This window comes from Urocitellus parryii, chromosome 3, assembly GCF_045843805.1.
Source record: "Urocitellus parryii isolate mUroPar1 chromosome 3, mUroPar1.hap1, whole genome shotgun sequence".
Classification (NCBI taxonomy): domain Eukaryota; kingdom Metazoa; phylum Chordata; class Mammalia; order Rodentia; family Sciuridae; genus Urocitellus; species Urocitellus parryii.
In genome coordinates, this window is record NC_135533.1 from 218,158,488 (window position 1) to 218,170,917 (window position 12,430).

General features: G+C 66.5%; 2 protein-coding genes across 3 annotated transcripts; one reads left to right on the forward strand and one right to left on the reverse strand.

The window, feature by feature from the left end:
* The first annotated feature begins 1,747 nt into the window (after positions 1–1,747).
* Positions 1,748–9,655, forward strand: Mfsd12 (major facilitator superfamily domain containing 12). 2 transcript variants are annotated; one of them, XM_026404355.2, is made up of 10 exons: positions 1,748–2,171; positions 5,698–5,908; positions 7,034–7,178; positions 7,253–7,432; positions 7,591–7,683; positions 7,768–7,860; positions 8,086–8,256; positions 8,332–8,421; positions 9,121–9,251; positions 9,345–9,655. In XM_026404355.2, exons 1-10 carry the CDS (start codon positions 1,874–1,876, stop codon positions 9,640–9,642), a joined length of 1,710 nt encoding a protein of 569 aa, XP_026260140.1. In that variant the 5' UTR covers positions 1,748–1,873; the 3' UTR covers positions 9,643–9,655. The 2 variants fall into 2 exon arrangements, with proteins under 2 accessions (XP_026260140.1, XP_026260141.1); XM_026404356.2 differs by having other exon boundaries at positions 1,750–2,171; positions 8,327–8,421; positions 9,345–9,449.
* Positions 9,656–9,909: 254 nt separating this feature from the next.
* Tektip1 (tektin bundle interacting protein 1) lies at positions 9,910–11,891 on the reverse strand. The gene is made up of 4 exons (XM_026404251.2): positions 11,809–11,891; positions 10,357–10,595; positions 10,159–10,284; positions 9,910–10,082 (listed from the first exon to the last, which is right to left on the reverse strand). The coding sequence occupies exons 1-4, from the start codon at positions 11,889–11,891 to the stop codon at positions 9,910–9,912; spliced, it is 621 nt and encodes a 206-aa protein (XP_026260036.1).
* Between the last annotated feature and the right edge of the window lie 539 nt (positions 11,892–12,430).

A 12,430-nucleotide genomic window follows, 5' to 3' on the forward strand; every position in this document is an offset into this window, starting at 1 on the left:
CACTGGCCTCGAGCTAGGCACACACTCTCAGGTGACCCTCCCCTCCTGGTGAGCAGGTCACTCAGAGGCCCTGGAGGTCCCCCAGAGCAGAGCATGGACCCAGGTCTGCCTCTTGTCAGGGGCATCTCCTGCAAGCAACTTGGGTTTCTGCCTTGGTTTTCACATCCGTTAAGTGGGTACAAAGTGTCCAATCTCCTGCACCTTGGGAGGGAAGGGAAACAATGAGTGAAAAGCTGAGGTCCTGTCCACAGGGCCAGAGGGCGGTGGCTCTGCTGGGGAGGGAAGAGCTCTGCTATCTCCTATCCCTTCATCTCCCCCAGGCCATCACGCAGGTCTCCTCCCGGGCTGTCTCTCCCCAGCCTCCACCGCTCCTCCCACCGTCCTCAGCCTCCTGATAATAAGAGTGGGTGAGGTCTACCTGCCTTGGTGTCGGGTGGGGCGGTCCTGGCCTGCCCGCCTGGGCCTCTGGTTCAGAATCCAGGCGTCCCTGTTGCTCAACCTCTGCCTACCATCCCCCCTTCACTCATCCCACTGACTGTTTTTCTTTTCTGTTCTTTTCTCCGTGCTGCGAACGGACCCCAGGACCTCTCCCACACTAGGCGAGCACTCCCCCACTGGGCCACACCTCAAGCCAGACTAGGCATCCTGGAGACAAGGCAGTGAAGGAGGGGGAAGAAAGAAAATAAATCGGTGGAATGAAGGAGTGAGCGGTGGGAATCGTCGGCAGAGGGCCACAGATGCGGGCAGAGGTTGAGCAACAGGGACTCCCGCATCTGAACCAGAGGCCCAGGAGGCCGGGCTGCGCACAGCCTCCACCCTACACGAATGGCAGACTGGCTGGGGAGGTGGGGAGAGGGCAGCACGGACCCAGACCAGTACCCCAGGGGGCTTCCCGGTACCCCTTCTAGAGCTGGGAGACAGGGCCTGGCGCAGTTAGGACTGGACTTAGGATTCTGACTCCATTTAAAATACCGCTGAAGGAGGCCTGGGGGTAGAGGGAACGCACCCAGCCCTCGGGGGACTGGAAATCTCTGGCGTCCAGTGACGCGTTCCTGGAAGGGCCGGCGGAGCTGAGGCAGTGGCCCCAGGCACCTGCCTCCCGGCGGGCCCCTGTCTCCTCCCTAGAGCCCCGGGCTCCTCTCCGGGACTGCCTCCCGCCGGCTCCTAAAGTGGGAGTGAGACCGGCCTCCGCCACGTGGGGCGCTTGGCACCGTCAGCGCTCATTAAATGCCAGCTGGTGTGGTAATGATGAGCCCCATTATTATCCGTAATGACTAATTAATTAGTACTAATAATTCTCCGCGTCCCATTGGGCCTCTCGGGCCAGGAAGTCACCCTGCCCAGAGGCGGGCTCAGCCTCCATCCCACCCTCACTTCCCCGGCCACATTAGCCTCGTGAAGCTGCGGGCGGGCGGGGGTGGCCGGACCTCGAGGCATGAGTCTGGGTGGGCGGAAGGACTGCGGGCTTCTGATTTACCCCCGATGAACCACAGGCCAGCTTCTCCCTAACCCCGAGGCTCCCTGCCAGGCGCTAGGACCGCGAGGGCGTCCGCTGCGGAGGCCGGGCTGAACCCAGGGCCACGCCTCCTCCTTGGTTATTGGCTGTCCGGCCCGGCGCGCGGTTCCGATTGGTGGAGGCGGCCGCCGCTCCCGGGATTTCCCCGCCGCCGCCCCGCCCGCCTCGCCCTGGTCGCCAGCTCCCGGCGCTCGGCTGGGCTCCGCAGACGCGCTCTCCCGCGGGGCCGAGGGCGCGTGGCCTGGCCTCGCGCGGAGGGACCGGAGCGCGGCGCGGGTCCCTGGCGGGCCCGGACGGCCCCGCGATCCCCTCCGCGAGGCGCAGCCGACTCGGGGGGACGTCCCCAGCGCCCTCGCCATGGGCCCGGGGCCCCCTGCGGCCGGAGCGGGGGCGCCCCCGCGGCCACTGTCCCTGGCCGCGCGGCTGAGCTACGCGGTGGGCCACTTCCTCAACGACCTGTGCGCGTCCATGTGGTTCACCTACCTGCTGCTCTACCTGCACTCGGTGCGCGCCTACAGCTCGCGCGGCGCCGGCCTGCTGCTGCTGCTGGGCCAGGTGGCCGACGGGCTGTGCACGCCCCTGGTGGGCTACGAGGCCGACCGCGCCGCCGGCCGCTGCGCCCGCTACGGCCCGCGCAAGGCCTGGCACCTGGTCGGTAAGGCACCCGCCTCCCCGCCGCCCACCCCGGCGCGGGTCCGCCGCCACCCTGTGTGACAGTGCCCTGGGTGTCACTGCTGAGACCCCCTCTGCCTGCCCCATGGCCTGAGCCTCCTCCATCTGTCTGTCCCATCACTCAGGAACGCTCTGTCTACCTGTGCCGAGTTTCCCCACTCTGCTCTGCCTGGGCACCTGTCCCGTTGTCCAGGAGCTCCGGGTCTGGCTGTCCGTTGGACTGAGCCTCCTCCATCTGTCTGACCCAGAACCCCTCTGTCTGTGACATGTGTTCCTCCCCTCTGTGATTCTGTTCCCTGACCTGAGACCCCCAATGTCACCCCATCTCTGCCTGTCCCTTGGACTGAGCCTCCTCCATCTGTCCCACTGCCCAGTACCCCTCTGGCTGCCTGACCCATGAGCTGCTGAACTGCCTCGTGTCCCCTCTGCTTGCCCAAGGCCAGCCTTCCTCATCTGGCTTTCTTAGGCTCTGTCTGGCCTGCAGGGCCTGTCATATGACTTTGTGGGGCCCCAGGGGAAGTGTGCCCCTTCTCTGGCCCTGGTCTGACTGCCCAGCACCTCCCTGGATGTCTGTCGGGTCCACCCTGGCCTCCCCGTCTGTCTGATCAGGGTGACTGTCCAGGAGAGCTCTGTCTGAGGAAGGTCAAGCTGTCTAGACTCCCTCTGCTTGTCTCCCCCTGAGCACCCTGTCCAGCCCTGCCCCATCTTCAGTGACCTGGTGTTTTAGCGGGGTGGGTGCTGCCCAGCTAGCCAGGAGCTGGGGGCTGGGTGGGCCTGGAGGGGCCAGGTCTGTGCCCGGTGTTAGTGCCGCCTCTGACCAGGGTTGGGGTCTGCAGTGGGGGTGGCTGAGGCAGTGTTGCAGGACCAGAGGGCTCTGGGGAGGGGGACACTGCTCCTGCCGGCCACGCGTGTGGCTGGTACTCCTGATAAGGCGAGGCCTGCTGCCTGGGCCTCCTGAGATGAGCCCCAGGTGCCCTGTGGTTTGCCCTGGAGGCACTGCCAGCTTCAGCCTGGCCTTTTGGGCCTGCCAAGCCTAGCAGAGTCGCGCTCCCACTCCTTGGAATTCTAAGGGTGGGAGGGCAGGAGGGGTGGGCTGGTGTTCTTTGCCCTCAGGGCAGTGCTTGACTAGGTCCTGGTGACACTTTTTGCAAGATGCAGCAGATCTCTGGGTGGCCTGTGGGTGGCCTGCAGGTGGCTTGTGGGTGGCCCACATCCTTGTGGTCATAGCCTCAGGGCCTGGATTTTCAGGTTTTGCCGAGGAAGAGTTCTTCCTGGGTCACCTGAGACACTGCAATAGGGAGGGGCAGGGGCCTCCCAGGACACAGTGACAGCAGAGTTGGCCCCTGCCCTGGGCTGATGGAGGGCTTGGGTGCAGGGTCCAGTGCAGCAGCTTGACTGGCTGCTGGGAAATTCGCTGACCAGCAAGGGAGGCCAGCCTGGGGCAGGTGACAGGAGCAGGGTGGTTATCAGGGGCAGAGCCTGGAGCACAGCCGCAGGGGCGTGCCAGGGAGAGCTGCTGACTGCTCCCCGCTAGGGGGAGGTCCTCCCTGGGAGGCCCCTCTGTGGGCGCAGAACTGCGGGCTTGTGGGGTGCCAAGTGGGCCTGGGGGTGGGTGCCTTCCAGACACCAAGCTGCCTGCACCTTCCCCACTTCAGGGTGGGCACATGGGGAGGCCTAGGCTGGGAGATCCCCATGTTGGAGAGGAAGCCAGCCAGCCCCTCTTGGTGCCTGACAGGTGATGAGCCTAGGTCGCCCTGGCAACAGCGCCCACCTCTCCGTTTTCTGGGAGTGGGTCTGGACGGTGGAGCCAGGCCCTTCCTTCTTAACCAGCTCCTCAGGCTTTTCCTCATCCTGGAGGACCCTCGGAGCTAGACCCGAATCCTCCTGTAGACAGGGCAGGTGGTGCGACTGGACTTCAGAAAGCAGAGGGGACATTGGCTGTGGGGCTTTGAAGTTTGAGTAGGAGTTTGGTGCGGGGCTGGGGGCGCTGTGGAAAGGTGAGCCCTGGCGCGGCTCTGAGTGCTGTGGCAGGAGGAAGAGCAGGTCTCTGGCATTGCACAGCTGACCCTGTGCCCACCCGAGTGTCAGCTGTCATTACCTGAAGACACTGGCCTGCCCTCGCCCTGCCAGGCAGCCTGGGCCGGCAAGGGTTATGCCGGGCAGCAGGAATCTCCCAGGCCTGAGGCACCTTCCCTGGACTGAAGTTCACCGTGCCCTGCCCCAGGGTGGCCTCCGGGGATCTGCCAGGACCCCTCCTAGGCACCAGTTCCACAGAAGTGGGTGGCTCTAGGTCTGGTTTCACTTCCCCCAGGCTGGGCGCCCCAGGGCTGGGAGGAGCAGGGGCGGGGCGGCTGGAGCTGGCTGTGGGGCACCCTCCGGCCTCTCCTGGTCTGGAAAGGGAGTGGGCCATCTGCCCCTCTGGGCTCCAGTGCAGCCCCCTGTTCTTAAAACCAGTCAGTCCCATTCCTTTGTGCTGAGGTGGGACCTAGCGCCCCCAGCTGCAGCCCAGACCTTTCCTATTGAGCAGGATCTCCCGAAGTCACCCAGGCTGGCCTTGATGATAGGACGCCACCCACCAGGCCACCCCCGGGATTGTCAACTCCTTGGAAGGACACTGGGGTGCAGGCTCTCTGCTGAGTGCCAGGGACACGGGAGGAATGGAGGCCTTCGGCCACCCACCCCCTGAAGCTCTGTGCGTTGGGGGAGCAGACAAGGTCCCTGGTCCGGGTCCAGGAGGGGCCTGCTGGTGATGGAGCTGGTCAGGGAGGGCTTCCCTGAGGCGGTGACATTCAAGCTGAGATGGGGTGGAAAGGAGCTGCTTTGCTGGGATGTGAGGGGATGAGCGTGGCAGGCAGAGGGTGCAGCTGTGCAAAGGCCCCGGGGCAGGACAGTGTTGGAGGCACAGTGAAGCTGGGAGGGGTCGGCGGGGCCTTGGCACAGGAGCATCCCGTTCATTCGGAGGCACCTTTTCTGAGCAGCAGGTCTCGGGCGGTGGTGGGCTCTGCTCTGGGGTTCAGCGCCTGTCCTGGGGGCCACGATACCTCAGCATCCCCAGGAGAGGCCCCTGGTAGAGGATGGGAAAAGCAGGGCCTTCCCAGGACCACTGGGGCCTCCTGGCCGGATGGTGGCCTCTGGGTGTTGGCTGGGGACCCAGAGGCCTTCTTGGGCTGGGAGGGAAGGATAGGGCTGGGCAGGGCAGGGCTTCTGCTGGGGACAGCTCTCCTGCTACGAGGCCTCCCTCAGCCTGCACCAGCGTCCTGCCCCAGGACCGGGGACATGGCCCTGGGCTGGCACGGGGCCCACTCCTGCCCTCCCTGCTCTCCCTGCGGCCTCCCGGCTGACCCTCACCTGCCCTGGCGCTGCCTCCCGGGGACCCGTCTCCGCCTCAGCTCCCTCAGTCACAGGGCCCGCCACAGGACTGGGGGCTTCCACGTCCACCTCGTCACACCTAGGGAGCCCCAGGCTGGTGGGGAGGACCCGAAAGTGACATCCCTTCTGCCTGTCCCCAGGCACCATCTGTGTCCTGCTGTCCTTCCCCTTCATCTTCAGCCCGTGCCTGGGCTGTGGGGCGGCCACCCCAGAGTGGGCCGCCCTCCTCTACTACGGGCCCTTCATTGTCACCTTCCAGTTCGGCTGGGCCGCCACGCAGATCGCCCACCTGAGCCTCATCCCCGAGCTGGTCACCAGCGACCACGAGAAGGTGGAGCTCACGGCCCTCAGGTACGCTCGGGTCAGGCGAGCCTCGAGCCAGAACCCGTGGCGGGTGCTCAGGGTTGGCGTGCCACACTGGCACAGCTGGGCTGGGGGTCGTTGAGGTGGGGCTGGGGCTTTGTGTCAGGTTTGGGGTCCCTTAATGTGTGCCTGTCCCTGGTGGCAGTTGCTTTCCTACAACCCTCGTGCACATGGTCACCAGGGCATCTCTGTCTCGGGGGCTCTCACCTGATTACACCAGGCCTACCCAAGGCCACCTTCCTCAGGACCAAATCACACCTGCAAGATCCCTTTATTCTGCTTCAGTGTGTCACCTACACCTGGGTAGGTGACTGTCCTGGATTTACAGTCCCCTCCTGGGCACTGAACAGAAGAGGAATCATGGGCCCTTGTTGCCTTCCACATGGTACATTTAGTGCCTGGCTTACTTCCGGCTAGCTACAGGCACCAGAGGATGCTATTCTGGAAGTGACAAGAGCATTTATTGAGTGCTTGCTGGGTGCCAGCTCTTTGGGAATCTGGGAGTCGGGACTGTTTTGTCTCCCACAGTCCAGAGGAGGTGGGCCCAAAGCCAGGTTGTCCTGCTTTGCTGTACTGGGGACATAGCCAAGGCCTGATCCCCCCCAGGCCAGGGCTGACCATTGAGCAGAACCTCTGTCCTGGGCCAGGGCTGACCTGCATCTGCAGGCAGAGCCGCACTGGGCACTGCCCTGGGCTCCTCCTGGGACCTCCCACTTCCCCCTTGTGGCCCGTGCTAACGGCAGGCATTACCCAATGCCAGCATCCCCAGGGCCCGCCGGCTGGGCTGGGCCGAGCCACTCTGGGCCACTCAGTGTGGGGACACGGGGACTCCGCAGGGGGCACGACACCACTTTCAGCAAGGGAAACCTACTCCTGTCACACCAGGCGCCCTTCCAGCCCGGGCACGCAGCCTGCGGCAGGAGGAGCCAAGGCTAGTTCCAGACACTAGTCGTCGCCCTGCAGCTTTGGGGACAGAATTCCATCTTTAAGCACTTTGGTTTTCAGACTTGGTGGCGGCCTCCCAGTGCTGAGTGGTGCACACGGGCAGGCTGGGAGGCCGCGGCCAGGGGCGTCCCTGCGTGGTGCCCCCGCCTGAGGCCCCGCCCCCGCCAGGTACGCCTTCACCGTGGTGGCCAACATCACTGTCTTCGGCGCCGCCTGGCTGCTGCTGCACCTGCAGGGCTCCTCAAGCTCGGGGCCTGCCCAGGACGTCAGCGTGGGTGACCAGCTGGGGGTCCAGGACGTGCCAGTGTTCCGGGTGAGTTGGAGCAGGTGGCCACCGAGTCTCTGCGGTCCGGAGGGCGGCCACTGACCCTCCTGCTGCCTTCCTAGAACCTGTCCTTGATGGTGGTGGGCGTTGGTGCCGTCTTCTCGCTGCTGTTCCACCTGGGCACCCGGGAGGGGCGCCGCCCGCGGGCCGAGGAGCCCGATGAGCACAGCCCGCTGGTGGCCCCCAGCCCACAGCCCCTGCTGCTCTGGAAGCACTGGCTCCAGGAACCCGCCTTCTACCAGGTGGGTCTGGCCTCCCGGGCCACGCCCCCGGCCACGCCCAGAGCAGATCGCCCCGCCCACCACCGCCAGCCGCCAACCCCTTCACCTCCGCGCTGCTGGCCTGGGTGCACAGGGGCCCTGGCTGAGCCCTGGCTGCCCCTCTGCTAATCTGCCCACAGGTGGGTGTGCTGTACATGACCACGAGGCTCATTGTGAACCTGTCCCAGACCTACATGGCCATGTACCTTACCTACTCCCTCAACCTGCCCAAGGTGAGCAGGGCGGCCCGGAAGGGGTGGCCGGGGTGGCCCAGCCCCGCGAGCCACGACTGAGCGCTGCTGCTGGCTGCCCCGCAGAGGTTCATCGCGACCATTCCCCTGGTGATGTACCTCAGTGGATTCTTGTCCTCCTTCCTCATGAAGCCGGTCAACAAGTGCATCGGGAGGAACGTGAGTGGGCGGCCGGGGGAGGGGGTGCAGCTCAGGGCTCTCCCGCTGCCCTCCCTGCGCTTTGCGGGCTCCCAGGGCCTGTCCTCGCCTTCAGAGCTGGCGTTTGGGGTGTAGATGGCCACGGGCTCACAGCTGCTGGGTGGACGCTCCACGGTGGCTCCAGCAGAGGGGCTGCTGGGGACAGGGGGTGGTGAGCGCGGGTGCCCACTGTGTGGCCTCCTGCAGCTGACCTACTTCACGGGCCTCCTGGTGGTCCTGGTCTTCGCGGCCTGGGTGGCGCTGGTGGACACGCTGGGCGTGGCCGTGTACGTGGCGGCGGTGCTGCTGGGCGCAGGCTGTGCCACCATCCTCGTCACCTCCCTGGCCATGACGGCGGACCTGATCGGCCCCCACACGGTAGGGCTGCGGCACGAGCCGGGGAGGGGACAGAGCCGCTGACCTAGCGCTGACTCGTCCTGTCCCCCAGCACAGCGGGGCCTTCGTGTACGGGGCCATGAGCTTCTCGGACAAGGTCGCCAACGGGCTGGCAGTCATGGTGGTGCAGAGCCTGCACCCCTGCCCGTAAGTGTCCCCCGGGGCCTGAGGCCGACCCTGCAGGGTTGAAGGGTCAGCTGGGGACCCGGGCCCTCCCCTGGGGCAGGCCCACTGCAGACGTGGGAGGGCGGGGCGGAGGGGAGGGGAGGGGAGGGAGGCCACTGAGGAGGCCCAGCATGGGGTCCCAGGGGCAGGTGACTCTTCAGGACCTAACTGAAGCCCGCCGAGGTGTCAGTGAGCTGCACTCCGCCAAGTCCCGGGGAGCTGGCCTGGGGAGGCTGGTCAGCAGGACTGAGGACCTGGAGGGGGGTGGGGAGGCCTGGGCCAGGGATGAGGTGCAGCTGTGCTAAGGCCCCGGGGCAGGACTGAGGCCAGTGTGTTGGAGGCACGGTCAAGTGCCCTGGGCAGCAGGGGTGCAGCGGGAGGAGGGCGGCAGAGGGGGGCGGCTCCTGCAGACCTTTGGGCTGAGAGAGGACTTGGGCCCCAGGGCTGTGGGCAGAGGCGTGGCCTGGGCCAGGGGCTTACAGGCGCCCTCTGGTGGCTGCTGTGGGAGGACAGGCTGCGGGTCAGGGTGGAGCTGGCACCAGGTGGAGGTCCAGGAGGGGAGAAGTGTCCAGACTCGGGGTGACCAAGAAGGCCAAGCCCTGGTCACTCTGAGGTGTGCTTGTGGCTGGAGGTGAGGGCACCCCGGCTGGGCTTCAGGTATCCCCGCCTCTGTCCTCCCAGCTCGGAACTCTGCTGTCGGTCCTGCGTGGGCTTCTACCACTGGGTGATGGTGGCTGTGACCGGCGGTGTGGGCGTGCTGGCCACCCTGGCCCTGTGCAGCCTGGTCGTGTGGCCCATCCACCTTCGGAGCCGTGAGTCACCTCCTTCTGTCCTCCACCCAGGTGGGGCCGGCTGGGCCTGGGACAGGCCCTCCTTCTAACGCCACCCTCACCCCTCCCTTCCAGGGGACCCTGGAGACCGGCCCTGACCGCCTCGGCCGCCTGCGCTGCACACACCTGGTCCCCAGGCCTCAGGAAGCCCCGAGGCGTTGACCGCGTGACCCTGCCGGCTCGGCCCCACGGGGTGGGCACACCTGGTGGTCCCGACACCCCGAGGCCTGGGGCCCACAGGGTGGCCTCCCTCTGTCCTGGGAGCCTCCGTGCCGGCCTCGCACCTCGCTCCTGCCAGGAGACCAGCCTGGGCCGGGGCCGGCCGCTGTGGGGCCGCAGGGCTGCCAGGGGCTGGGGACCCGCTGGGGCCTGAATAAAGACCTTGCACTGGGTGCCACTCCTCTACTCCTGGGGACGGATGGGGACCCGGAGAGCTAATGTGGGCGGGCAGCTGTGTGCCGTCCCTGGTGTGCCAGGCCTCTGGTCACCTGCACCCCGGCCAGCAGTGCAGCCCCTGGCTGGGCAGACCCAGCCGGGGAGAAGCTGAAGGGTGGAGGGTCCCCCGCGCGGTGGCCAGAGAGGGCAGTGGCCAGCGAGGGAGGTGGCCAGAGAGGCCATGGCATGGGCAGAACGAACTTTATCAGAAGGTGGGTGTGTAGGTGGACGGCTGGTCGGTGGCGGGGCAGTAGGGATCCAGGTCCCAGAGGCGGTAGTTCTGGGTGGTGTAGCGCGGGCGCTGGGGCACCGACAGGTAGGGCACGTAGTCGGCCGCGTGGGAGTGCGGCTCCGCCTTATATCGGCTCCTGTTGACCACTGCAGGCAGGGACCCGGGTCAGCGTGTGTCCCCAGCACCCGGCCTCCGCTGCCAGGGTCCCGGCCGCCAGCTCACCGTAGTCCTTGACCCGGAGGGGCCGGTCCCTCCACAGCGCGTTGCCCCAGCGCGTGCTGGAGCCACGGTACTGCGCGGGGATGGTGGGGTCGTGCCAGGCCGTCTCCCGCAGGCGCTGGGTGTAGGCTGCAGGGACAGGGGGTCACTCGCGCCCGCGCACGGGCACCCTGCCGTCCGGGGCTGGGCCAGGGCACTCACCTGGGGGCAGGCCCCGCTCCCGGTGGTTGTGGCATCGGTGCCACCGGGAGTAGGCCTCGCGGTGCGGGCTGTCGGGGTCCCGGGGCAGGGTGTACCAGGCCTCCCGGGGCTCCGAGTTGGTCAGGCCCGGGTACCACGCCTGGCCCGCGGCGTCGTGTCCCATGGGCGAGTACTTCCAGCGCGTGGCCTGCTTGATCGCCGGTGTCCAGTGGGGCCCCTCCAGGGACTCATAGTCATCGCTGAGGACGGGGGCACAGCCTCAGCCTTCCTGGGGCAGGCCCCTGGCTGGCCTCCTGCTGCCCCACGCCACGGCCGCAGGAGACCCTCCCCGACCTTTCACCTGGGAGTGTCCAGCTGGAGCCCCTCCCAGGGAACTGCCCCCCTTCTCTAGCTGCTAGGACCCTTGGGTCTCCCCCTCCAGGAAGCCCTGGCCTGGAGGTGCTCAGGCTGGGTGAAGGAGGGTGGGGGCTGGGGGCATGGCCCAGGGAGGACACGGTGGCCCCAGGCTGGGTAGGTGATGCAGAGGCCGCTGCACCTGTCCTGGGCTTCCTGAGAGGCTGCATGCAGCACATGCAAAGGCCCTGGGGCAGTAGGCAGTGGGTAAAGGCACAGATCAAGAGACAGAATCTGCAGTACCAACAGGAAGTGGAGATGTGCTACCAATGTCCCAAACCACACTTCACTAAGGTCATTCAGACTAAAACTAGGGGCCAGGCAGCAGTCCAGTGGTTAGTGCTGCCCAGCAAGAGGCCTTGGTTCATCTAGGCACTGAAGGAAAAGGGTGTGATGACAGACCCTAGCCGTCCCCGTCCCTGGCAGGTTTGGGGGGGGGGGACACACACACACACACACACACACACACACACACACACACACACACACACACACGCATTGTCCTGCCCTCCTTCTGAACTCCTTTCTCCCCTTGGGAGGGCCCCAGCTCCCTCCTGCGCTTCCTTTTGCACAGCTGCGTGCTGTTCCCTCCGCCCATCACGGGGCCTCTCCGCAGAAGCTGCTCTGGGTGGGGGGCGCCCCTCACGTCCCCTGGAGCCTCAGCAGCAGCCTTGTCTGTAAAGAGGCTCTGCCCAGTGTGACCCCGTGAGATGAGTGCGCTGCCCGCTGGGCCTACTCGGGTGCCCTGTCCTTTTAAAGGAGAATTTGGACACAGGCAGGGAGACGGCACGCGGTGGCCAGGGCCACCCGGAGCTGCGGGGAGCGGGTGTCTGCCCCAGGCCTCCCGAGGGGCCCCCGCCCCCGGACCAGACCTGGGGTGGCCGCAGCCGAGGCTCTTCTGTTGTTTGGGCCCCGGGTTTGCTTCTGGCAGTGACCCCAGGTGAGGCTGCCCGCGCCCCGGCCCCACAGCGAGAGGGGTGTCACCAGCATAGCAAATGACACTGAGCTGGGGACAGAAGCAAAAGGCCAGGCAGCGTCTGAGGCCGGGACAGTGCTCACCTGTCCAGGGAAGCTGGGAAGTCGGTTTCAAGGGTGCCCAGGGGGACACAGGGCCGGGTAGCCTCCCGCCTCAGGGTCTGCATGTCTGCCTCTGTGTCCCCGCAGACTCCTGCCAGGAAGACCCCTGGGGCCATTGTTGACAGCAACAAAGGCCACCTGGCAACGGGTGGGGCTGGCCCCGGTCCCGCCCTGGCCTTCCTCCCTCCCCCCGCTGTGGGGAGCCCTTCAGTGCCCCCCAGCTGGTGTGTCCTAGCCTGGGGGGGGGCAGGCAGTCCACGGCCCAGGCCCTGTCCTCCTACAGCTGTGGCACATCCACGGCCCCTGCCCGTCCCGGGGCTCTCCTGAGCCCAGGGTCTTTGCTCAGGCTTCCTGCCGCAGCCTGGCCCCCTTCACAGCCAGGTGTGCCCCCAGCTCCTCACGCAGTGCCCTTGGCCAGAGCCTCTGTCCCCGTCTGTGGGACAATGCAGAGGCCTCCTAGTGACCCTGATCAACCTGAACTCGCCCACTGGATGCAGCTTGAGAGGCTCTGGATTCTGATCAGGTGGCCAGGCCCCTGGCCAGCCCCCACGACCCGGTGCTGCCCCCAAGAGGATCCTGCTCCTGCCTCCCCTGTCCCCCCCAG